The following is a 27,893-nucleotide window of genomic DNA, read 5'->3' as shown; positions in this document are numbered from 1 at the left end:
TCTCTGAGAGGAGGGACATGCGTACGCACAGTTGAGCAGTATAGCAAAGCAGCCTTTGCGCTGTGGACTATGGTTGAACTTTTGCCTGGGAGTAACTGTTTACATTTTTGGATTGGGTTTTTGGATAGTGTTGACTATATATTTTATAATCTCAGAATGATAGAGGAAGTGTTTTAGTGTATGTATTGGAATCAGCATTTGTGAACGGATACTGGCTACCTGTTTAATTGGCGCGCGGTCGTGAGTTTGGCAATGCAGTCAGAGGACCAATCAGAGGTTCGTGAGCTATTTTCCATACTTCAAAAAGGTACGTACAGCAATTTTATTTAAATGCTTTGTATATTTTTTTCCTTAGTTACTTGCATTTTCTTTCCCATTGTAGTCTACTAGGCAGTGTTTTTGACATTGATTTTGGATTCCGCTTTGCAGTGGTGCAGGCTAGTGGTACCTGGAGCTACTCAAAATGTTCCCCGAACAGCCCGCCCCTTTAAGGAAAACTTACAAGAAACATTTAATTATAGACTGCTCTGAATTTACATTCACTAAAATGATGAAGCCCATAGTCTGATCGTTCTTTCTAGGTCAATGGAACCCATGCTGTAGCCTACTGTCCAATCAGGCAATAGTATACTAACCAGAGCTGGCATCCCAGGTCCAGAGTGGTGTAACAGAAAACATCTGGAGGCCGTAGTTTTACTTGACCATGTCACCTAAAACCCCGAAGTAGTCTAACGCCATTAATCAGTTGTAAAAATATTTGATACTATGCTACATGACGGTACCCGAGCTATTCCAATTAGATCAGATGTTGGAAAAACCCAATACGTTGTCCGGTCAAACTGCAGAAACTTTGTTGGTCTACTTCATTTGAGTGACAACATATTGAGTGTTACCTGTACACCGACAGAGCAAGCAACATGATTGGACAATACAACTGAGATTGTAACTGCGTAATAAAAAATACGGTCTATTCCAAATATTTATGTTGTTTTAATTAGTGATGTAGAATTGAAGAAGTCTAGGACTAAACCCAAAATGTTATTATGAACCAAATTTGATCTAATTTAAATTTTGTCCGAAATAAATGGGCTAGCCTATCCATAAATCCACATTACCAATTAATTTGGCCAAAGGTATAGATGCGTCTACTTTACTTACCAAAGGCACCACCCTAATTATTTGCACATGCCCCTCCCCTTGTACTGGAAGACAATTACAATACTTAATCTATTTGTTTTGATATGCTAAATAGCTGGTTGTGTTTGACATTATATTGTGAATTCTTTATAGACAAAGTAATTGTTTGAAGTAATAATATGTCGTATTTCGTAAATCATGCCCATGTCTACCGCACATAAAATGTGTATAAACACAAGAAAACAGGCATAATCCTAGTCATATTAACACAGTATTTATTTTATCTTTAGATCACCCCTAAAGTGATATAAAGTGATGTTTCTTTAACATGTGTCCTTTGAAAAAACGTTTTCACCAGACGCATTTTGGAACATACTCCCGTTTCCGCATTGCTGTGCTTATTAGGAAATACATTCAATTTCATTCAAAGCAAACATGCGTAGGCCGCCGTCTACACATTGCTTCACTCAAAACAGTTTTATTAGATATAGCCATACCGGATATCTTCAAACTTCGAGAAGAATAAAAGCTGATAAGCAGTGAGTTGGATACCTACTCAATGTCCAATGAAGAAACCTGTTCTGGGCTTACAGGCCCTGCATAAATCCTCTGCTACACTTGCAGCTGTATACATGTAGTGGATTCAGATATGTGAACACTGAAAAATATCTTTACACAATCTATAGAATTATGTTTTTAGCATACCTGTGGCTTAGATGAAGTATACTCTATTCTTAATCTACTCAACTTCAATAACCACATTTTTTTCTCTCATTATTGTTTGTACTTGTCTCTTATCTTGGTTGCTAGATTATGAAATAAAAAGATGTCAGCAGTCAAGATCCAAAAACTACCAGGTCATTTTGGCCCCCCAAAAAACAACTGCTTTTGCTTTTGCCAAAAGTTTGAAACTTTGGCCTCAAATCCAGCAAGTCAAACATCCCAAGCTCACATTAACATCTAGTTGATAAGCACATGTGAACAATAACAAAGATCTGGGAAGAGTCTGAATAGTCTAAACTTGCTTTTAATATTTACTTCTCTCTTATAAATACAGAAAACAGCTTATTGTCAGAAGTGTGCTGGGGCATTGAAAACAAGAGGTGCAAATACATTTCCTACTTATCATTTTGAGTTGACTTGTTATTGGTTAAAAATCAATATTTCTCTGAGTAATTGTAAAATATGCAGTATTATTTATTATTGTGGATCTAATCATATAACATCTTTGTAAATTCAGGTTCTGGTCAAACTGATTAAAGTCTTCAAATACAGTGTCTTCTGAAAGTATTCAGACCCATTCGTCCATATTTTGTTGTTATAGACATAATTTATAATTGATTCAATATATTACATTTATGGGAATGATTCATAGACTCACGAACTATGACACCGTTCAGGACTGAGGGAAGAATGAATGGAACAAAATAAAGAGAGGTCCTTGAAGAACCTGATCCAGAGGACACAGGACCTCAGACTGGGGCGAAGATGAATCTTTCAGCAGGACAATAACCCAAGCACACAATGAAGACAGTACCTGTGGCTTTGGGATAAGTCTGTAAATGTCCTGGAGTGGCCCAGTGAAAGCCTGGACTTGAACCCCATTGAACATCTGTGAGGAGACCTGAAGGTCGTGGTTCATTTATGCTCCCCATCCAAACTGACAGAGCTTGATAGGGTCTACAAGGAATAATGTGAGAAACTGTCCAAATGTGTGCAATGCTGGTAGAGGCATACAGTACTGTTGTATGTATATATACTCTATTCAGTTTTGTCTCCTCTTCTCCTGCGCTCTTCAAACCCCCTTCTTTTATGCCCACACACCCCCAAGTAAACTCAGCTTATTTTCTATTTTTAATCCATTTACATACATTTCTAAAAAGGTGATTTTGATTTGTCAATAGAGGGTACTGGCATTTTCTTTATAAGTAATAAATTAAGTCTTTCTAACACATAATGACCAATTATTAATATTTGTTTAATCAAAACACTAAGCAATGGTTTGTAATAGCCCCAATTTTTTCTAAAATACAGAATAAAATTAATATAGCATGTTTTGAATTTGTTAAAAGAATTGAATGTGTTGTTTGGATAGTAGAAATTTCAATAAAATAAAACGTTTTTAACTAAAAAAGAGTGAAGATCAATATATTTTTAAGCAACGAGTCCCAAGAAAAGGTGATAATTTGCCATTTCCTGGCGCAAAAAAGTTTGAGAAAGGCTGGAATGTAGTCCTATAGGCCAAGCTGCAATAAAATAGCATGGGTTTCTCAAAACGACTGTTCTCAACTGTATTTATTGATTAATATTCACTGACTTGTGCTGCTCTTTAAATTACTTTTGTAGAAAGCACCTGAAATGTTTTTCATGCTATTTCTGACTTTTTAATTACCATGATCAGATTACAATGCGATGCATGCCTACCAATAAATGGCATTGAATGGAAACTCAATTTCAAACTTTAGGTTTATTAACCATGAGCAAGTCAATCAGTCCTATTAAAATGTATACCCATGTCCCTGCTGCATTTAAACTCTAAACCTCAGTTGTTTTGCTCATGTAGTTGCAGGTGTTAAAATGTAACACGTTGGCCAGTGCCATTCTATGAATTATTGATGTTGTCAATGGACTATGTACGATTTTTGACTTTTTATCAAGCATAAAGATTAATAATTTTTTATTATGTTTGGTATGATATTTATTTTTACTGGATCGTGACGATTGTTATATTCAATCTTATTATAATGCTTCAGTTATTGAAATTCCACGACATGTGTTTAAGAAGCCCATCTGTTCATGTAAGACTTAAGAGGCACGGATTATGTGACTATCAGTTCGTGTGAATCTTCATCAGAAAGGCACGTAGTGGTTGTGACAGGAATGCAAAGTAGAGAGGCCCAGGTCCCTGAGTACTACCTGGCTGTGATATGTCCAGTTAATCATTAACCTGGCTCAATGAAAATGCACACATTGTTCAGAGGACATCCAGTGTTCTGGTCAACTTGAGTAGTAGCTGAGGTTACTATCAACACTAAACAATGTAATTATGTTGTTTAGTATTGATAAGCGATTCCAATTTATTTCCACCCATATATCATTTCATGGGGAAGACCTCTAGCAAAGTACATACCTAGTAAAAAAAAATCACTTTTACCTTGCTTTATGTCATAATGATGAAGTAGTAACTATTTCACAATGTGATCTACATTCTCTTTTGAAGAACTCATACACCCCTGTAAGCCTCATTGAACCTACTAAACTGTCAGAAGTCAACAGAGCAGGACATTTTCAAGCATTTTCTGAAACACTTCCGATGTCTCAGTCTAAGAGACACATACTTTGTAATATCAACACGTATCTCTACTGGTGTCCAAATGTTTTTTGTTAGGCTGCTGTTTACCTTGAGTCAGTGGACACTTTTAACATTGGTTCTTTATGACCACACATCGCCACACTGCTGTTGCCCGTATTTGGCTTAACCGGCTAGACTCAGCTCTTTGTTACTTTAGATAAAAATCCATTGTGTTTACAGCAGTAATGATGTCAGTCTTGTTGGCTATCTGAACCACATTTTTATTTATTTTTTTCCTCAGAGATCTGCAGCTGGTCTCAATAAGGATGAAAATGTCAAACCATCAGACCTGGAGGTAACCCAAAGACGTCACTGCTCCCTTCTCTCTGTGTCCCAAAGTGGAGATGGTCCACTGGGCCACACTGCGTTTGACATGTGTCTGGATCCAGACTGTCCTGGCCTCGGCGTTGGACACCTGTCCCTCCATAGCCCCCAGTCCTGTCAATTTCTCCGTGGTATACACCATGCCCTTCTTCCAAACAAAGAGCCCCATCCAAAACATAGTGACTAACTCAATGTACCAGGAAGTGTATGTGGCATCTAAGAATCTGATCGAGGCTGTTAACGTGTCTCAGAATGTGACTGAGGCAGTCCGAATGAATTTGGAGAAGGTGTGGCAGCTTCCTACAGGCCCAGTGGGTGGCCCGGAGTGCAGGATTTGTGATTTGTGTGATGTTGACAAGGATCCCTACTTCCTGGAGAACACTGACAATGAGATATTGCTTTTGGACACATTCTTTATGTATTTATATTCTTGTGGGAGTTCTCAATATGGCGTGTGCTATTTCCACCAACTTAAGACAGATGGTCAGCCACCCAATTCTTCAAAATGCTTATTCCGAAAAGAATCAAACTCTGCTGCCTATTGTCCTGACTGCCTTGCCAGCCCCCTGGGCACCAAAGTCACCATGGTGGAAGAGGGGCAGACTGTTTATTTTTTTGTGGCTGCCACCGTTAATGACAGTGTGACACAGAGATATGGCAGGAAGTCAATATCCGTGCGGAGGCCTTTGGCGACAGAGGATGGATTCTACCGCGATGTGAGGGGACTGACTGTACTGCCTAGCTTGCGAAAGACGTACAACATCAAGTACGTCTACAGCTTCTTCACCCAGGAGTTTGTCTATTTCCTGTCCGTCCAGAGAGAGAGCCCTGACCAGGAGTTCTCCCCGTTTCAGACGAGGCTGGGCCGCCTTCCAAGGAATGAGTGGGAGATGAGAAGGTACCGGGAGGTGGTTCTTGAGTGCCGGTTCGAGCCCAAGCGGAGGAGGAGGAATGTGGCCAGTGGGACCGAAGCCTTTAAGGATGTGGTTTACAATGTGGTGCAGGCCGCCCACTTCAGCAGGGCTGGCAAGGAACTGGCAGAGGAGCTTGGAGCGGAGGAAGAGGATGACATCCTGTATGGTGTGTTTGCGGTCACAGATGACAACGGCATCACAGAGCCCGACTCGGCCCTCTGTGCCTTTCCCATGGACAATGTGAACAAAGCCATCGATGATGGGGTGGATGATTGCTGTAAGTCTGGCCCAGAGCAGCTGTCCAGGGGGCTTTGCCATTTCCAGGCCTGCGAAAGCTGTCCTCATGAGGTAAGTCCACTAACCCACGCTGTCAGCACTTACAGTACCTACATTTCTCCAGAGAGTTGTTGATAAGTTGTGTTAAATATGGTGCATACTGTTCAGTATGTCTCTGCAATGCATTGAGAAAAAGGATAGTTACTCCCTTCCTCCACTTTGGCTTTGGTGGAAGTTGAGTAAACAGTCTGCTTTAGCAGTACAGAGAAGAAGCTGGAAGATAGTTTTGTTGTCTGTGGAGTCAGTGACAGTTGGTGATCCAGGGATTATATACATTCTATGGAAGTACGGAACAGTGTCCAAGTTGATGAATGCACCAGGAGATAGATATGAGCTGTGTTCCTACCCTGTGGGAGACGTCTTGAGCAGCACTAAGGCAACCTGTACTACTTTTTATTGTCAAGAATCTAGATAATTTTTAAGGAGCAGCTGTGGACGCATTCTTTCTGGACCCCTCTTCCTGGAAAACTAAACGTCCTTTGACCTGCAAGATGTTCTGTAGTCTACTTTACAAGCCGTCGGTGCTAAAGAATTCTAACCAAGATTTTTTAAAATGTTTTGTGATCTGTAAACTTGGTGCAGGTAACACTTTTTTCCCCATTATGGATCAGACTCATTGTTAAACTGTTTTCATTGTGAAATTGTTTTCACATTAATGAACATCATAACTAGGCCTGTTTTGGACCTTTCAGCAGAGTGTTTTCCAAGACAGCCCTCACATTTTGAAGCATTGTCTAGGCTATACATTTTTGCAATTCTATTACAGAAGGGCTACTTACAGTTGTACTGTAGCATAGCCTACATCCTTAAAGAAATCTGTTTGTTCACCTGAAATTATAAACCAAATGGCCTATGGGATCACATGTATTTCAGGATTTGCTGACTGCTACCTATCTGCTAGGTTTCTAGTTATTACTATTACTAACTAGTAGGCCTACTTCAGGAATATAAACACATGACCAGAAACATCAAGAAATGTAAAAAAGAAGTCTTGAGATTTTAGATTAAAAAAAAAAGATATTGTAACGCCAATGCCTGGATCTTGTTCTTTTCTCAAAAGAGTTTGTGTTTTATTTTTATGAAGAAGTGTATTCCCAAATTGGCTCAAATATAGTATTTGCCCTCTTGTAATGCAATATTTCAACCACTGGGTGACATCCATGATCCGACTGAATCCCAGAGTAGCGGTTTGGGCAGTACAGTAGGACTATGGAAGGATGGTGTTTTCTCTTAAAGTAAGTCTATGGATGTTACAGAAACACTATGGTACAGTTTAGGGTTAATGGTCATGGTCATTATTTAATCAACAAGGCTCCATTTTGGTTTAGCCAGGAGCAGAGGGTGTTGAGGAGGTATTTTGGTTAAGGAGCTTTTTATGATTCTGGCATACAGTAATCACTCATCACCAAAATCGATTGGCCATGTAACACATTTGTTTTTCCCCTAGTCTGTGCCTGTATTGATAGGCTATTGACCAGTTCAAAGCTGAGGCATTATAGTGTTTTCTGCCTCAAGTTGTTGATTTACAGTATGCACACATCTCACAAAATATCCAGATGACATGTCCATGAAAGCAAATTGTTATTTAGGCTTAATAATAAATACTTGAGTTGTCAGGTTATATTTAGCAATAAGCCAAACAGTGCATTGGAAATTGAATCAGGCTCCTTTCTGTTATATCAACTTGGGGACAGTCAACATTTAAACTAGCCTTGACACTGGTGTGACAAGATTCCTGTAGCAACCAACAGCATTAACCTTTTGTACGGAAGCAATTTTTTAGGATGGAAAACTGCTGTTTGGAAAAATGACATACCATTGCAACACAAGGAAACAGAGGTCAAAGTATTTATTAGTTGGTTAGCTTTTAAACTATCCGATGTGTGTTTTTGACCGTGTTTTGACCGTGTTTAGGAGCACTGACCTATATATACTTCAACTACTCATTTAATTTAATTATCTTTCTTTTTGTTGCCATCCCACCAACCAAATTCCCACTTGAAGTATTTTTTTTAGTTTTTAAGAGACTAAATGACCTCATTTACTTGATAAATTATCCTGGTAATTGTTTGGTTGTAGTGACAAAAGAATTTAGCTTTAGTGTAGCCTACCCCTTTCCCCTGTCTAGTTATTGGTATATTGGTTGATTATATTTATAGATTAGTGGAGTATATTATTGATAGATTGGTTACCTACTGTATGTTATTGGTAGATAGGTCAACTATATTCTCCTCAATACTTCTCATGGCACATGTACTTCAGCCTTTGGCAATGTTCTTTTGTTAATCTGTTTATTTGCATGACTCATTTGTCTGGGTTTAGTCAATGTGTAATTAAACCAAATTGGTCTTTTCACTGTTTTTACTAAGTAATAAAACCAGACAATGTCTTACAACGTGCCAGCTTACAATCTCCACAGCTCTTACATTTCTGAGATCCCAATCCCATGCACATTTTCCGTCAACATTGTTTAGTGGAGTGTTTGACTATTGGCCACATTATGTGCATCACATTACCATTCCTTTCATTTGCCATTTCTAATTGAAGATTGGTGACAGATTAAAATTATTTGCCAGAGTCATGTGCAAAGTATTACGCTAAATGAAAGAACTCCCCCTCTGTGTGGAACATTGATGTATCATTCAATATACTGTGTAATAGCGTCGCAATTACGAGAGAAATATGTTAACACTGTATAAGTAGCTAAATATTGATCTACTTTTGGGTGGAAAATAAATGAGACACTGGGCAGAGAAGTTGATCAGTGACTCCTATGGACCTTATGAATCCCAACGTTGTCAGCTGAACAGTGAGGGTCTGAATGCAGTGACTGGGGATGTTTTCATTCCTGTTTCATTCCTTACATATGTAGATACGTACTGTATACAATAAATTAGATTCATATATTTAATACCACATGAAGACACTGGGGCCACCTCAACCAGTAATTTTATAGTAATTATCTTTTTCCTGGGAGTTTTCACATTTCTTGAAAAGTAGTGACCTGCCAGCTGGAAGGAATCTGAATTCCTCGTTCCTTGCACTCCAAATGTAACTCTGAGCATAGTGCATACTGCTCTGCTGCTAATAGCTGTGCTGCTCACAAGAATAAATAATGCGACACTTCCACTGAGTATCACTATCTGCCTAGTAATAGGGAAGAGGGGCTTCTTGTTGTATCATTTTAGGTCTATTTCTCTGTACTTCTTTCAGCCAGTAGCATGAAGGACATTGAGTTGAGTGTTGTCTGGTCTTTGCCATATTTGACTCTGCCTGTTATACCTCCAATACGCCCACGTTATGAAATCATGGAAACTGTGTCGCTGAGAGAAAGAAAATACAAATAATTATAAAATGTTTACACCTATGTTATTAGTACAGATTCTTATTGCCAGACAGCACTAGAACCTACTGATTCCAGTAGCTCAGAAATGGCCAACAGTGCCTAGGGTTCACCGAGATGATGAGAATCGGGCAAGCCCACAAACAGGTGCCGTACAACAGTGTTGTACAGAATGGCGTTTCAGAATGTACAGTGGGGAGAACAAGTATTTGATACACTGCCGATTTTGCAGGTTTTCCTACTTACAAAGCATGTAGAGATCTGTAACTTTTATCATAGGTACACTTCAAATGTGAGAGGCGGAATAAATTCTTTTTTTTAATGATTTTTAAATGATTCATTTACATTTTATTGCATGACATAAGTATTTGATCACCTACCAACTAGTAAGAATTCCGGCTCTCACAGACCTGTTCGTTTTTCTTTAAGAATCCCTCCTGTTCTCTACTCATTACCTGTATTAACTGCACCTGTTTGAACTCGTTACCTGTATAAAAGACTCCTGTCCACACACTCAAAGAGTCTCCAACCTCTCCACAATGGCCAAGACCAGAAAGCTGTGTAGGACATCAGGGATAAAATTGTAGACCTGCACAAGGCTGGGATGGGCTACAGGACAATAGGCAAGCAGCTTGGTGAGAAGGAAACAACTGTTGGTACAATTATTAGAAAATGGAAAAAGTTCAAGATAACGGTCAATCTCCCTCGGTCTGGGGCTCCATGCAAGATCTCACCTCGTGGGGCACCAATGATCTTGAAGAAGGTGAGGGATCAGCCCAGAACTACACTGCAGGTCCTGGTCAATGACCTGAAGAAAGCTGGGACCACAGTCTCAAAGCAAACCATTAGTAACACACTATGGCGTCATGGATTAAAATCCTGCAGCGCACGCAAGGTCCCCCCTGCTCAAGCCAGCGCTTGTCAAGGCCCGTCTGAAGTTTGCCAATGACCATCTGGATGATCCAGAGGAGGAATGGGAGAAGGTCATGTGGTCTGATGAGAACAAAATAGAGCTTTTTGGTCTAAACTCCACTCGCCGTGTTTGGAGGAAGAAGAAGGATGAGTACAACCCCAAGAACACCATCCCAACCGTGAAGCATGGAGGTGGAAACATCATTCTTTGGGGATGCTTTTCTGCAAAGGGGACAGGACGACTGCACCGTATAGAGAGGAGGATGGATGGATGCCATGTATCGCGAAATCTTGGCCAACAACCTTCCCTCAGTAAGAGCATTAAAGATGGGTCGTGGCTGGGTCTTCCAGCAAGACAACGACCCAAAACACACAGCCAGGGCAACAAAGGAGTGGCTCCGTAAGAAGCATCTTAAGGTCCTGGAGTGGCCTAGCCAGTCTCCAGACCTGAACCCAATAGAAAGTCTTTGAAGGGAGCTGAAAGTCTGTATTGCCCAGCGACAGCCCCGTTCTGGAGAAGGTCTGTATGGAGGAGTGGGCCAAAATCTGTGTGCAAACATGGTCAAGAACTACAGGAAACATATGATCTCTGTAATAGCAAAAAAAAAGGTTTCTGTACCAAAAATTAAGTTCTGCTTTTCTGATGTATGAAATACTTATGTCATGCAATAAAATGCAAATTAATTTCTTAAAAATCATACAATATGTTTTTTCTGGATTTTCACAGTTGAAGAGTACCTGTCACTCACAGTTGAAGAGTACCTATGATAAAAATTACAGACTTCTACATGCTTTGTAAGTGGGAAATCCTGCAAAATCGGCAGTGTATCAAATACTTGTTCTCCCCACTGAATGTATTGTAGCTGGTCAACTAGTCACGTGTGGGTCACTGCATCGGACGAACACACCAGGTTCCTATCTCATCAGTTAGATTAAGTGGATCCACTGGGCACAAGATCACTAACCTTGGGCAACTGAGGAGTTCAAAACTGAGACAGACTGGCATCTGAGCCACTACTGGATGTGTGCACTTAATAAACTGGCTCCCATGTGTAGCGGTGAGAGCCTCTGTAGGTCTTTGGCCTTTGAGGTCAGACAGCACTATGGTTCTTTCAGGACTCTGAAGCAGAAGATTTTTAGGTTTCGTGTGAAAGGCTGAAAATCTAAATATGTCATGGAAACCGCACAGAATAAAACTGTTGAAATTATTGCATCAACGGCATGGAGGGTTTCACAGGTTGGGGTGTTCTAACAAGCATTCCTCAAGCTTGGGTGAATATTCTTTCAACCACACTTGTTCCTTGAACATTTCTGCCGTGTCTGTTTTCAAAAAACAACAGTGCTTGACTAGTGCCTCAGTGGCAGATGTCAGGTGCTCTCACATACTACTCTACAGTTGAAGCACTTTAGTCCGTTGTGTTATAACAGCTGGAGGGATTTTGTTACAAAATGTGAACACAATTTGCACTTGGTCCAAATATCCCCAACAAACTATTTCGCTTTCTGTTAGTGTCTCTAAGTATTGCGTATGTAGTTTTAATTATTTTATGTTAACAGCACAAGTATGTTTTTTCATGCAATGTCCTTAATGCCTCTTAGTGTCCTCAGTTTGCAGTCTAGAATTATGATCGATTCATATTACTCATAACAACCACTTGACAGGAAGGAAAAAAAACTCTGGGCTGTTGTTATTGGCTGTAACTCAGGAAGAAACCCTGACCCCACTCCAAACATTAATTGTCTCCTTATTTACTATGTCCTATGTCTGTGTGACTAGAGCATGGAGAACAATGCCACCTGCAGGGACCACCCCACCATGGTGTCCAAGCCCTATTACAGAGTGGACCTCTTCAACCGGGAGATGAATAATGTCCTGCTCACCTCCCTACTGGTCACCACCATAGAGAACAAGACGGTGGCTCACATTGGCACCTCCACTGGACGGCTCCTGCAGGTAGAGAAGGGGCCCGAGGGCACATGATAAACGTTTGATCCTGATCCATCTGATCTAATCCAACCAGGAGCCAACTGTAAAGTATAAAACATACAGTAGTTCTACTTCACTTTGAGAAATGGCTAACAATCTGCTCTGTGTTTTTGGCAGCTTGTTTTGAGAAGATCAAGCCCTTTTATCTTCGCCAATTTCACCCTGGTAGAGAACCAGAGGGTCTCTTCAATTGCTGCGGTGTACTCGGCAGAATCTCTGCTGTTTGTGGTGGGAAACAAAGTATGGAAAGACAAGTTCAAAATCAGTTGGTGTAAGCAAACATGCTGCAATTAAGGAGACTTTTTGAATTGTATCAAGTCAATGGACTCTCTCTCTTTGAATGGCAGATGATCCAGGTGCCACAGAGGGGGCCAGGATGCCAGCACTTCATGAGCTGTGCAATGTGCCTGACGGCCCCTGAGTTCATGGGCTGTGGATGGTGCTCTGGGAAGTGCTCCTGGGAGAAGGAGTGCAGTGGCCTCTGGAGGAATGAGTCTTGCCCCCCTGGTATCACTGGGGTGAGAAGAACCGGGGTGTGGGGAGAGTTAACTGCAGTAAAATTTGGATTGGGGTATTTGTACACCAATTCCATGGCTAGCTACCATGCTAACTAAGTTGCGTGTAGATGTCTATGATTATCATTGTGAAATGTTGTCCGTATTAACATATGACCTTAACGTTGTATAGTGTTTGTATGTGATGATGATGATACAGTTGTGACTGTTGATATGCTGAATCGTTTTGTTCCTGGTTGGCCTAGTTCTTTCCCAAGACTGCTCCCTCTGATGGTCAGTCAGAACTGACTCTGTGTGGCTGGGAGTTCCAGTCTCCCCAGAGGCCTGCCATCAGCTCCAGAACCCACGAGGTCAGACTTGGTCAGAGACCCTGTGTTGTGCTGCCAAAGAGCAACAACACCCAGTGAGTACCCCATTACAATTAGAGAGACCTGAATAACCTCATTACATTGACAGAGATGTGCATACCCCCATTACAATGATTACAGTGACAGAGTTCTGAATCCCCCCATTACAATGACAGATCTGAATCCCCTAATTACAATGACAGAGATCTGAATCCCCCCATTACAATAATGGATATTTGAATCCCCCCACTACAGTGACAGAGATCTGAGTTCCCCCATTACAATGACAGAGATCTGAGTACCCCCATTACAATGACAGAGATCTGAGTTACCCCCATTGCAATGACAGAGATCTGAGTTACCCCCATTGCAATGACAGAGATCTGAGTTACCCCCATTGCAATGACAGAGATCTGAGTTACCCCCATTTCAATGACAGAGATCTGAGTTACCCCCATTGCAATGACAGAGAGCCGAGTACCCCCATTACAAAGACTGAGATCTGAGTACCCCCATTATAATGACAGAGATTACGTAAATCACACTGTAATATAGGTTTATTCTACAGCTGTAAGATTCATTTGGGATTCATCTGTTTCCAGCTGTGTTTGACTTATTTTGTGGATGATCATTTATGGGGTTGCTGATAAAAATCTTGGATAAAAAGCTTGGATTTCACAGTGGACTGTTTAAAATATTCAGTTGATGTTAATACAACTGAAATGGTTTTCATGGTGACTGTAAAATATAGAGATGTTATGCTGCACCGTTGTTAGTCAGACATTGACATGTTGATGAGCCATGTTGTTGCTTGTCAGCCTGGTTTGTAAGATCCTGTCTTGGGGCATTGAGCTGGCAACACCCGTTAACATCACTGTGGAGGTGCACGAAGGGAGGGTGGAGGGCCGCTACTCCATCGATGGGAAAGCAGAGACCTCAGGATTTACCTTTGTGGTAATATGACAGTAGAATGTATTTCTCTATGTCTGCTCATTTGATAATATGTATTATTGCATTTAAATGAGATATTCTGTACATCTAACATCTCATGAGCTCAGAAGTATCCTTCGCTGTGTATTTAAATATCTTCTCAATTTTCCAGGTGTACTTGATTCTCTTTGTGACATGTTGCTCCATTTGGCAGATTCCTAATATCACAGAGATCCAACCCAACTACGGACCTCGTATTGGGGGAACTCTGATCACTGTAACCGGGCTTCACCTGGACGCTGGGAAGACCAGACGGGTCACCCTTAACGGAGAGCCCTGCCCAATCACCAGGTGGGCAGATGCAGTCATTCCCTACATTATTACTTCTCCGTTGTGACGTCTTACCTTTCTATATGACATAATTTAATATTGACTATATGAGCGAGCTGAGCCTCAGTCCGATGGACTGTTTTAACCCAGGACCCGACTTGATCTGTCTCCAGTGTCACAGAGCCCAGAGGCAACATGTCCTCCATCATCTGTCTGTCCCAGCCCATTTCTGAGGTGAGGGATGTCCCCCTCAGTGTGTTCATAGACAAGTTCCCTGTCCTCACCACCAAGGTCTTCTACTACAAGGAGAACCCGGAGGTCACGGCCGTCCTCCCGGACTGCAGTTTCGACAAGTAGGCCAGCCCATGAGTCATCTTCACTGTGTGACCTGTCTCTACAACCCGTCTACAAGCCATCTCAACATAATAACCAGTTGCTGATCTCAATTCTTTAAATGTTTTTTTCTGTCTCCCTAGTGGATCAAAGATTATAATTGAAGGGAAAAACCTGGACTCTGTGTACAGGACCGTCATCCACTTCAGGGCCAAAGAAAGCCATTTGAAACCTGTAACCATAGTAAGATCTATCCCATCTGCCTGCTCTCTTGCTGCTCCATTAAATACAATGTCCCATTATTTTCAGCTTTATTTCTTAATGTAGAATACAGTAAACGTCATTAGTAACATTTCATTACAATGCTGTTCTCGTTACTGGGCGAAACAACACTATATAACTACACGTTTTTCTACATAATGCAGTTACGTGATTTACATAATGCAGTTACATGCCTCCAGTGAATTTATAATGTCCCCCAGGAGTGCAAAGGCAAGTCTTTACCCACGCGGATGGAGTGCATGACTCCTGCTTTTCCCCGGGAAGAGACAGAGGAAGGAGAGCTCTCCTTCGATATGGATGGAGCTGTTGGACTGTGGAATGGGGAGTTCTCCTACCACCCTTATGGCAAGCCCATTCCCATTGAAACTGAGGGCCATGTGCTTAGGCTGTACCCAGGTCAAGATGAAGTGTCCCTACATGTAAGTGCCACCGTACCATTAAAACACTGTGATGGTGTTCTGTCCATTGTACTCTACTGCACTGCAATAATGTCTACGATAGAAAAACAAAGTTCCCCTTGAAATACTGTGGAAAATTATTAAAGACACCTTTTCGTCCATCTCGTAGCACCAAAAACTTAACCTTGTGAGTTCCTGCATGACAATTACCATGACAGTGGGAGGAGTTGATTGTGACGCTAAAGTCCTTGACAATGAAATCACCTGCAGGATCCCCAAAAACGTGACCATCACAAGTGAAGGACTGCCTGTGAAGGTTAGTTGGTAACTGCACTCTGTGTTGCGCATTCAACATTAGAGCTTCACATACAGTAGATTTGACACACAAATATTCTACCGCTGGGCTCAATGTGGTTATTAAAAGTTACAGGAAAACAAGACAGTAAACATACCCAGGACAGTAAACCTACCCAGGACAGCAGGACGTTGGGAAGTGGTCTCTCGGACATCCTTAAGACATTCCCTGTTTACTAGGAAGTCTCTGGCAGCAGGCTTAGTCTGACCCAACATCTCTTCTCCTTCAGATCTCCATCAACGGTCAGGTTCACAACGTTGGGGCAGTGGTCCTGGTCACAAACCACTACACGGTGGGCATTGTGCTGGGCATATTGGGGGCCCTGGTGGCGGGGGCTGTGCTGGCCTTTGTCGTCATGAAGCACCTGAGAAAGAAGAAGAAAGGTGGGTTTCCCTTTCTGTCTGGTAGTGGAGATGTCTCATGCACCTGGTTTAATCAGATCCACAGCCATGCACAGTGACGGGGCAGCTAATATTGTCCTTGATGTTTGCGCCGGTTCCCCACTCCAGTGGTTTCAATGTGGTTTACTCTTGCCATTTCCAGCCTCTCAGGTGGAGATCCGTTTGGCCCATAACCACAACCGCTCCGGCAACAATGGTGTGGACGTCTCATTGGCGGGGGACTACAGAGGAGGTGAGACGTTCATTCGCTTATAGTTAATTGAGACCCCCCCCACCACACAAAAGTAGGGCTCCCCCACTTCCCAAATCCCACTTAACCTTGTTTATATTCTGTGGGGAATTCATTATTATTCAATCAAAATCAATCAAATTGTATTTACAAAGCCCTTTTTACAACAGCAGTTGTCACAAAGTGCTTTACAGAGACACCCGGCCTTAAACCCCAAGGAGCAAACAACAGTAGTGTTGAATTTCAGTGGCTAGGAAAAACTCCCTAAGAAGGTCGAATTTTAGGAAGAGACCTAGAGAGGACCCAGGCTCAGAGGGGTGACCAGTCCTCTTCTGGCTGTGCCGGGTGAGATATTAAGAGTCCAATTGGAATAATAAATACATTTCTCTGGGCTAAATCCAGAGTTTATTTGATTTTAGACTAGGTCAGATGTATGACCAGGTGGACAAGGACAGGGACAGCAATGGGCCCCCCAAACCAGGTAATCCGTAGGTGTGGACCAGGACCTCATCTCCTCCTAAAATTTAGAACTGGAGGAGACTGAGAAAAGTTAGTAGTACATCCCTCATATCCCCCAGCACAACAATATAGCAGCGTAACACCTTGGAACTGAGACTGGGGGGTCCGGTGACACTGTGGCCCTACCAGGGGGAGGCCCCGAACAGGGCCCAACAGGCAGGAAATCAATCCAACCACATTGCCAGGCATCAACCAAAGGGACACCCACCAACCGCAACCCCCCTGAATAAGGGCCGAGTATTGCTAGCAGCGTACAGCCCAATTGCGCAACAGAGAGTCAACAACAAGCCAGTGACTCTTCCCCCGAAATGCATTGGAGGGAGGGCATCCCAGTGGCGACGAGAGCCCACCTGGCAAGACAGCAAGGGTGGACAGTATCAAGCCTACTGGTCACCTTCACGCCCCCGGGCCAGGCTACACCTAATTATAAACCGTGCTGTAGAGATGAGTTTTTAGTAGACACTTGAAAGTTTGCACTGAGTTTGCATTTCTAACCTTAATTGGCAAATCATTCCACAGGAGTGGAGCTCTATGAGAAAAGGCCCTGCAATTAAAAGGCCTGAAAATAATTCTGGAGGAAGTCTACTGACCCTGCCCCTTACCACTCTTTACAGTCCAACCTCTGAGGCCTAGTTCAGCTGTGGGGAATCCAGGGGCTTTCCCCAGCCTTACTTATGCTGTGGGCAATATGGACCCCACGCTCACCCCCCTACTGCCCCCAGAGAAGATCTCCATCTCCAGCTTCAGACCGGAGCTCCTGGAGGAGGTGAAGGACGTACTGATCCCAGCAGACATGCTCATCGTCCAGCACCACCAGATCATTGGCAAGGGTCAGTCTCATTGCAGATTGTACACAGAGAGTGCTTTTTCACTGAGTGTTTTTTTTATTATTGTTTTACAATCAATCCACATCGACTTATAGTTTCAGAAATACGGTTTATCTAAATAAATACATTGGCAATTAATGGACTAAAATGATGGGACTAAAAATGTGGTATGCTGATGTATATTGTTGAATCTTCTTCTTCTAATCAGTTCTTCCTATCTCCCCCAGGTCATTTTGGCACAGTTTACCATGGCTACTTCACAGACCACAACAACAGAGAAATCCACTGTGCGGTCAAGTCATTAAACAGTGAGCATTTTCTTTTCTGAAATACAGTGCTCTGAACAGCTGGGCTCAAAGAGAGAAACTTTTATCAACCTGAAAGGCAATGGCCAGAGCTTACCTGTGATGATGTACAACAATTTTCTTCAGTTATCATAATTTAGACCAGGGAGGATGTATTTGGCCTCGAATACATTTTCAACCTCTAAGGTTTTTGTTAAAATGATGTGTCATTTCCTGTGAGATGACAGGCACATTCTGTTCTGTCCTCTGCTTGGGTGCTTGGGTTATTATTTTGCATCCACAAGAATGCTGGTGCTTGTTTTTTGAAAACATCTGTTGTTCTTTCTCTTATTAGTTTTTGCCGTACTTTTTAAAATTGTTTTACCATCAACTCATTGTAATTTGTTAGATAGTACACATGCTGTAGATTACAAAAAAAAGATATACAAAAAGTAAGACTCCCTCCGCCAGTTTGTCTCTCTTACCAATGTATTTCACCTGAACCTGTGTATTTGGGCCTGCAAGAATACATTCCTGTTTGTGTCATCTCAGGAATAACTGATGTAGAGGAGGTGGAGCAGTTTCTAAAGGAGGGTATCCTGATGAAGGGGTTTCATCACACCAATGTGCTCTCCCTGCTGGGCATCCTGCTTCCTCAGGAAGGGCTCCCGCTGGTCGTCCTGCCATACATGAAGCATGGAGACCTTCGCCACTTCATTCGCTGTGAGAAAAGGGTGAGGAAGACAGTTTACTTCACCAGCATACAGGGATCCCCTTAAAACCTATCTGAACCTCATTGATATTTACATCATTATTGTACTGTTTCTTCCTTCAGAACCCTACTGTTAAGGACCTGATTGGTTTTGGACTCCAGGTCGCCAAGGGGATGGAGTACTTGGCGCATATGAAGTTTGTACACAGAGACCTCGCAGCACGCAACTGCATGTGAGTGAGAATAAAGCAATCTGTTAAATTCTTAGTAACTGGTCACCAATTGGCTAATCGCCATTCAAACTGGCGCAAACAGTTTCTTTTTTTAGGTATCAATGCTAATGTACTGCTGTTGCATTTTCAAGGATCACCAATACATGAATATGCACGATCACGATATACTGTCAAAAGGAACATTATTCAGCTAAAATTTGCACTTACGTCTGCCCTCATTCTATTTCTAAAGGCTGGATGAGTCCTACACAGTGAAGGTTGCAGACTTCGGCATGGCCAGGGATGTGTTTGATAAGGAGTACTACAGTGTTCAGGACCACAGAAAGGCCAAACTGCCAGTCAAGTGGATGGCAATAGAAAGCCTACAGACGCAGAAGTTTACGGCCAAGTCAGATGTTGTAAGTCAAGGAATTGACCAAAAGACATCAGAATCATTCATCTTGGACCTGTCTGAATCTCGTGTTTATACTATGTACATTTGGTTGCACTTCATATTAAATACTTGAATATATCTCTGCAATCCCAGAACCTAAATTACAATGTTAGCTATGTATTGGCTAGATGGTAAACTGACATTTAAGACATGAATATTTGAGTTGAAGATTAATATTGGATTCCTTTACAGAAATAGAGCCTGTCTCTTTTTTGATTTAAAAACAGAAATGGCATTTCTGTCTATTTTTGGATATAATCTACAAGCAGCTTCGAAACCAAAAACCACTAGATGTGGTCTTCCACTGTGCCCCTCGATTTATCACTGATGACAGCAAAGTCCAATCATTGTGTTTTATATCAAAAGGAGGAATGGCCTCTTTACATAAGGGAGGGAACATAATTTTTCTCTCTTGTTTATGTACAGAGAATTCTTTCAGAAAGTTCACTTATTAAAATTAAAACAATGACAGCACAAGAAGACAGGATTGCATAGTATTAGATCCGAGATGGGCAACTCTAATGGGGCTGGCAAGCCACGAATCATCTGAATAAACCATGAGAGCCTACTGTGGCTCGCGGGCCTATGTACCCACATTTTATTTGTTAATGCGATTCTACACATTTTACCCTCCCCTGTATTAGATATTCTGGAAGTAGCTCCGGAGCGGAAAGACCGCTTTCAATTTTCACGCTCCGTAGAAGATTCCTTGTGAAGCCTAATGAATTTAAAGCATTGCCGCATGGTTTACTTCAGAAGAATTATGTTTCCTCAGATGTCTTGTTTTGTGCTTGTTGACATGTTTTTGCTTGTTGTTTTAATTATGTTATTGGTCTGGGTTTTTGTCAATGTGATCAGGGCACACAAGCAGAAATTATGTTTTAATTAGACATTATTCTATATATACAGTGTCACTAAACAGGTTTTAGTGTTTGTTAAGTGTTCTCATGCTGAATCTCCCATTTCCAGTGGTCGTTTGGGGTGTTGATGTGGGAGATGTTAACCAGAGGAGCAAGTCCCTATCCAGAAGTGGACCCCTATGACATTACAAATTACCTACTGAAGGGCAGGAGACTACCCCAACCGCAATTCTGTCCTGACCCCTTGTAAGTAATCATGGTCTAGTAATCATTTTGTTGAAAAGTTGAACGCTTATTACTTGATGAAGTAAGCAGATGATTAATCTGTTGTCAATAGATTTACCACAGATATATAACAGTGATGCCCCAGAACGCTTTGTACCGATTGGCCACCTCTCCAGTGCGAGAACAGTCCTGGCAGTAACTGAAGTATGTTATTAAGGTCAACCTGCAGCGTTAAACCCGTAAATGTCCACGACAGTCACATCCGAATATGGTTAAGCATTGTAATGTGGGAGTTAATGATCCTCCCTACGCTTCACTTCAAAAGGTATCCACACACACGTAGGTGTACAGTCAGTCGTGCACGCACACACGCACACAGATGTAGGTGTACAGTCAGTCGTATATACACGCACGCACACACACACACACACACACAGATGTAGGTGTACAGTCAGTTGTATACACACACATATGTAGGTGTACATTCAGTCGTATATACACGCACGCACACACACACACACATATGTAGGTGTACAGTCAGTCGTGCACGCACGCGCACACACAAACACACACACACAGATGTAGGTGTACAGTCAGTCGTATACACACACATGTAGGTGTACAGTCAGTCGTATACACGCACACAGATGTAGGTGTACAGTCAGTCGTATACACACGGACACGCACACCCGCACACATATGTAGGTGTACAGTCAGTTGTATACACACATATGTAGGTGTACAGTCAGTTGTATATACACGCACACACACACACACACACACACATATGTAGGTGTACAGTCAGTCGTGCGCGCACACAAACACACACACAGATGTAGGTGTACAGTCAGTCATATACACGCACACACACACAGATGTAGGTGTATAGTCAGTCGTATACACACACGCGCGCACACACACACATACACACACACAGAGATTACATCCGAACATCAACATGTTTTTCCCTGCGTCTTCGTTCAAATATCAATGATAAATCCTACAGTCTAATCTATTGTGTCTGCTCTCCCAGTCAGAAATAGGAAATGCTGAAAGAAAGATTAACGATTGACAAAACCACAGTAGAAATGGAAAACAGAACATACTGGCTGACTTTGCCATTCGCAGACAAAGATGGGTACATATCTCATATGTACAAATTGTAAAGTACCTTCACAACGCTTTTTCCTTAAGGGGAATAACTACTAATATTGAGAATCTGTCAAGGTTGATAAACTCCTCTGCCTTACTGTAGGCTGTCTGACAAAATATTCAGCTCTCTCACTCAGGGATCCGGAGTGCCAGGTAGATCTACATTTATTATGTCACCAGGCCATACATTTGAGTTGCGGGTTCACAATCATACCTTTTCTGACATCTCTTCCAAGGCATTAGGAAATAGCAGCCCCTTGTATCATAACGTGACATATTTCAGAGCCATCAAAACTATGCTAGCTGTCACCATCTCTGAGACTATCTGTGAAAAAGTGCCTCTTCTGTGTTTTGAATGTTGAATGAGAAGTTCCCTCTGTAGGAGTTCTGCCCATGCATACTACCACTGTACGGATATGCTGTAAGCCCACTGAGCTGCTACTTCCTCATGTTTTGGCCTAGATGTCAGAAATACCGACATTGTGAAGCCGCAACTTAAATCTATCTAATTAAATGTATATCCAACAGTGCAGACGAAACCCAGAATCGTTTAAGATTTTTGTTATATTGTGATATACAGCTCCAGAAGAAATGAAGAGACCACTGCACCTTTTTCTTTCCTTTCCAAAAAAGTCGAAAAGGAAGCTTTTGAGTGAGAAATTAAGAAAACTTTCCTTTTCAACTTTTTTGGAAAGGAAAGATAAAGGTGCAGTGGTCTCTTCATTGTTTCCGGAGCTATATATGCTGTTGTGATTGTGATGGAATGTTACTTTTTCATAGAGTTTGGTTATTGCACAAAGTGCTATCTGGTGCTTCAGCCTGGAGACATGACTATCTGCCCACTTACATTTTGGAGGACTACTCTTAGCAGAAAGCCCCATGCTGAGTTTTACCCTCTCCAGGTATGCCATCATGCTGCAGTGCTGGGATCCAGACCCGGAGATGAGGCCCAGCTTTGCCACCCTGGTGTCTGCTGTCTTGACCATCCTGTCTGGGCTGGAGGGGGAGCACTACATCAGCCTCAAGGTCACCTATGTCAACCTGGACCAGCCCCGCCCCTACCCTGCCCTCACAGAGTCCGCAGACGAGCGGGATTCCTCAGACACTGAAGACATGCGCTGAGTGTCGTCGTGAAATCACATTAGGGAAGGTACATGTAGCATGGCTTGGTGCTATGAGCTCACATTATACCTTGTATAATCAGCTACCTGGCAAAGGTTTTTGTAAATAACAATGGATGTAACGTCCTCATGTTTCTCTTTAATTTTCTTGAGGTTTAGTGATTATACTGTTTATTTTGGATCACACATTAACAAAACAATATGTACCTTAATGTTTTAATAGTGATCTGTCCATATTCTGTTTGGTTTATTTCACACAGTGTTTTAAAGTCTAATAAATTAACATATTTATTTGTTTATAGACTCGTTCTTAACGAATTTCAGTAAGTAAAAATAAAAAGTGACATGTCTTTGTCATCAAACTTATTAAATTTACACATTGTTACAGTACCAGTGGAGGGTTTTCCACAACAATAATAGTAAATCAAAGACCACTGACACTTTTTGTAAAACCAACTCTAATGTTCATAAGGATGTTTGTCCTGTAATTGAGAAAGACTTCCACTAGAGGCCAGTATTTTACTAGGTTTGCAGTTCAGTTAATAGTTGAATCACATTGCATCACATCACGGAAAAGCACATAATATCAGTATACACAATATCAGTATACATAATACCAGTATACATAAAATCAGTATACATAATATCAGTACACATAATATAATATGGAAAAATACATCTCCAAAACGTATATTTCTATGCACTGTAGAAACTACTACTGCCTAGCAAAATGGCTAGTCACCATGGTGATGTATAGTGTTTTGTTTTAGGAACTAGGAGCTATCTATAATTTTGAACGCTACACTGACAACCAAAGCATGTCATATTTTACTGATCAGTGAAAAAATATACTACATTTGATTAATTAGTATAAGGTCAGTCCCTCAGTCCCATAGTGTGTCATTGGTGTTACTGGCTTTAAAATCAGTAAGAACAAAAAAGGGACCTTGGACATTGTTTCAAACAGTTAAAATGTTATATTATGCCATGCCAAATTGCCACTGTAATTCAAGTAATGATTCTTCTGTAATGAATGAATGTATATAACCGTAAAACACCTATCAAACGAAAAGCTTACTTCAGTGGAAAGTAGCCACAAAGATGAAAGAACCTGATTCTTTCACAACACAGAAGTCACACAACAATCTCTCTTATTGCACACAAATAGAATCCAAGACCAATAAAACCAGAGGGAAATAAACATCATAAAGTTATCTATTTTTCTAGCTACCAAAGAAGAAAAGCGAATTCCCAGATGGCTGAGCCTTTGATTCGTTCAGAGAGAAGTGCACATTGTAAATGTGTCTGGGTGCTGGGGAAGGGAGCACCCCGCAGGGCAGTACCCGGGGTTTTTACGGGAGGAGAACAGGATGAAGAGCCTCGTCTCTCTTATTCTCTCCAGCATGACATCTACCTGTGTGTCAATGCTGCGGCCGCTGTGAAGCCCAGCATCAACATGCTCATTCTAACATGCAACTCTGCATTTAATCATTATCTGATGACCCCTGTTCCTTCCACCTTCGCTCATCTTTCCATCTAGAGGTTTTCTATACACTTTCCTACAGGTATATGCATGTTTTTTTTTATCTATCAAATGTATTTAGAAAGCCCTTTTTACAACAGCAGTTGTCACAAAGTGCTTTACAGAGACACCCGGCCTTAAACCCCAAGGAGCAAACAACAGTAGTGTTGGATTTCAGTGGCTAGGAAAAACTCCCTAAGAAGGCTGAATTTTTGGAAGAAACCTAGAGAGGACCCAGGCTCAGAGGGGTGACCAGTCCTCTTCTGGCTGTGCCGGGTGAGATATTAAGAGTCCAATTGGAATAATTAATACATTTCTCTGGGCTAAATCCAGAGTCTATTTGATTTTAGACTAGGTCAGAAGTATGACCAGGTGGACAAGGACAGGGACTGCAACGGGCCCCCCAAACCAGGTACTCCGCAGGTGTGGACCAGGACCTCATCTCCTATTAAAATTTTAAACTGGAACTGAGACGGGGAGGTCCGGCGACACTGTGGCCCTACCCCGGGGGAGGCCCCGGACAGGGCCCAACAGGCAGGAAATCAATCCACTCACATTGCCAGGCATCAACCAAAGGGACACCCACCAACAGCAACCTCCCTGAATGAGGGCAGAGTATTGCCAGCAGCGTACAGCCCAATTGCACAAGTTTTTAGTAGACACTAAAAACTGAAACTACAGTCCCCTGAGTAATTATTGGAACAGTAATCAAGATTTGTTATTTTTCTGATATTAAAGTGAATTCTCTTTTACATGTTGCTCATCTAATAGTTTATTGTTTGTTGTTAAGGCCATGATAGCTGCCATCCAGTGTTAGTCCTACTGTAGGTGTTTAACCTCCACAAGTCACTCTATAGGTTCATCCCATATACATAACTGCATTCAAGGTCTTAATCAACATTTTGTTCTAAATACAGTATGATATTTAGTTTTGTGTGCTTACATTAATTTCAGGTCATCACACAAAGGTTTAGAGATTTTTTTTAAATAATTTATTACAATACTTTATAATAATAATACACAATGATAAACACTGCAAAAAAACTAAACACTAAATGCATAATAAAGTTTAATCAACTCTCATAAAAAACATTTCAATATGAAGTGTTCATTGAACACATCTGACAGGAATGCTTGGGCTACATAGAAACCTTACTTGGATACAGTTATTAAACAAATAGTAGCCAATAAGAAAATAAAACATTCAATATATATATTCTTTTAGAAACGGTTCTTTTTAAAACCTGAGACAACAGCACTTGCATGAATGTGGGATAATTTCTTTGGCTGCCACTCTAGCTTGAATCTGAATACTGTTAGTAATTTGACATCTAAGCTATCAGTTGTAGTTTAAATTCAAACTGACATTTAAAACCCACCACTCATGTGAACTAAACACTGGAAAAACCTCAGAAACAAGAAAAAGTATCATGTGTTTCATGACGTCATCTGTACTTAAAACAGTTTTCGTAGTAGCATTACTTGGGAAGATCTGCATTTTAACCACTTTGTTGCTAGCAAGGAATACGTTCAAAACCCCGGGTGGTAAGCAGAGTCCATAGAGATGATACACTATCGATTATACTGTATATAGTTTTTTGTTTTGTCCCACACCTAATTTATAGGAAGAATGATCTATCAGTTACAATAGCAGCGATTAAAGCCAGCAATGTTGTTTCACTATTTTTAGATAATATAATTACTTAAACGTCCTTCTATTACTTTTAGCTTCCTTCTTCCTTTACAGACACATTTACTTTCATGCTTGCAAATCGGCTCGGCTAAATTCTCCTCAAGGTTGGCCTTTTCTGAATCCCACAGCCTGTGCTTCATGGTTTAAAGGGAATTTAGTTAGATACACAGAATCACATGCACTAACGACATACCCGGTTGTGCAATTGCTAGTTAAATATTATTCAGTAATGGCACACAGTGTGTAGCTCACCAAAATGATGCTGCATTGTCATTTGATGAGAATCTACTGTACGTCTGTCTCCTATTCCTTCATGTAATTTCAGAGTTTTCCTAAGCCAATGGGCACAATATATTCTGAGATACAAATGTAAAAACATAAGAAGTATCTCCCCTACACTACCTGCATGTGAATATGTTGTTTTTAATTAGTTTTTTGGACCACAATTATGATAGGAATTGCACTGGAAAAAATGAAAAAGAAGAAAATCAACTGTGAGATGAAACCTTTTCAATATATAGGTGTAGGGAATACTTAGAGAAGATAAGACTTGTTTAAAAAGAGAAATGTTGATGGTTTTTGAGTGAAGTAGTAATATATTAGTACGTTTGGGGCAAGATGCCCACTCACCCATCTTGCCCCTTAATGATTGATCATTTGTTTCTTACTGTAATGTATATACTGGCTAGCTCAGTTAAAGAGATAAACTATTATTTTAAGTGTCCTAAAATCCTAATTCCAATCATGTATTGTTTGACCTGAACACATTCAATAAAGGGAGGTATTTGGCTGGCATTGCCTGTTTTTACAGATTTTTATAGCACAACCTAAAGATCTGTCCACATTTCACAAACAACCAGTCCAGCTTTCTTTGTCTCTCTACAATGAGGTTCATCAGAATATCTGTTAACCAGGATTGTTAAAAATGTAAATAGCCTACATTATTAAAGTACATACCAATTAAAAACCTTTGGTCATGTGATCTAAAATCCTGACTTATTTAAATGATGAGTTTTGTTTTACTGTACATAATGTAACGTAAGAAAAAAGGAAATATTGAATTGTGTTGACGTGAGGTAAACATTTTTACTCTGCTGTGAAACTGTATTGCATAATGTTTCTTTGAGAAGACTGGGGGCACCTTACCCAAGGAGAGGGGTCATCTAATCCCGCCACCTGAGCAAAATGCTGCTTTACAAAAATAAACTTTTTAACAAAATAACAAAAACTCGATTGACTGTAGGCATTTATTTTCCTTTATAGTTTGCTACCCCTAAGCATGCCCATTTCCACAAACAACTTTTTCCAAACTTTGCTTTTCTTTGTCAGCAATTAGACATTGATATAAGAGAGAGTGTTACCCTACTAGTGTGTGTCTTTAAAATTCCCCCATGTTACCCTACTAGTGTGTGTCTTTAAAATTACATCTAAGCACTATACAAGGAAGCAAAGGACGTTTTGGCTCATACTGCATCTTTATCGCCCAAAGGCATACGCTTACCCGAGAGACAAAATCAAGCTCCCAGTACACTGTACCAGGACAATGGGGAGGTAGGCACTTTTATTCTACTGAATTTGTTGCCAGAAAGTGCTTTGGAATTTAAACTATTGCAGAGATAACATGACTATAAGAGCTGCCTATAGTCAGATACTTCAACCCAATTCTCCCAAACTAAGTGATGTACACTATATGTGGATGCAACCAGTTGAAGGTTAGCCTAGTATAAACAACAGCATGATCCTGGCCCCAAAAAAATAAGCTTGGAAACAACACCGCCACACACTCCAATGTCACTCAGATGCAGGACGCTGTTTCGATAAGAAGGCAGATTTCTTCTACACTGTTCAAAAAAATTAAGAGAACATAATCATCACAGTATAACACCA

The 27,893-nt window shown here is 41.1% G+C and overlaps 1 protein-coding gene across 1 annotated transcript; it reads left to right on the top strand.

The window, feature by feature from the left end:
* The first annotated feature begins 1 nt into the window (after position 1).
* On the top strand, positions 2-23,083 carry mst1rb (macrophage stimulating 1 receptor b). The gene is made up of 21 exons (XM_010906129.3): positions 2-307; positions 4,731-6,075; positions 12,096-12,272; positions 12,423-12,545; positions 12,653-12,823; positions 13,066-13,223; positions 13,986-14,121; positions 14,312-14,448; positions 14,601-14,780; positions 14,904-15,003; positions 15,243-15,461; positions 15,610-15,756; positions 16,025-16,178; positions 16,339-16,428; positions 17,559-17,774; positions 17,999-18,079; positions 18,608-18,789; positions 18,891-19,000; positions 19,233-19,398; positions 20,403-20,539; positions 22,573-23,083. The coding sequence occupies exons 2-21, from the start codon at positions 4,834-4,836 to the stop codon at positions 22,790-22,792; spliced, it is 4,146 nt and encodes a 1,381-aa protein (XP_010904431.1). The 5' UTR covers positions 2-307; positions 4,731-4,833; the 3' UTR covers positions 22,793-23,083.
* The last annotated feature ends 4,810 nt before the right edge of the window (positions 23,084-27,893 follow it).

This window comes from Esox lucius, chromosome 17 (assembly GCF_011004845.1).
Source record: "Esox lucius isolate fEsoLuc1 chromosome 17, fEsoLuc1.pri, whole genome shotgun sequence".
Classification (NCBI taxonomy): domain Eukaryota; kingdom Metazoa; phylum Chordata; class Actinopteri; order Esociformes; family Esocidae; genus Esox; species Esox lucius.
The sequence above is the reverse complement of the archived record's forward strand: the minus strand, read 5'-3'. Positions and strand labels throughout refer to the sequence as shown.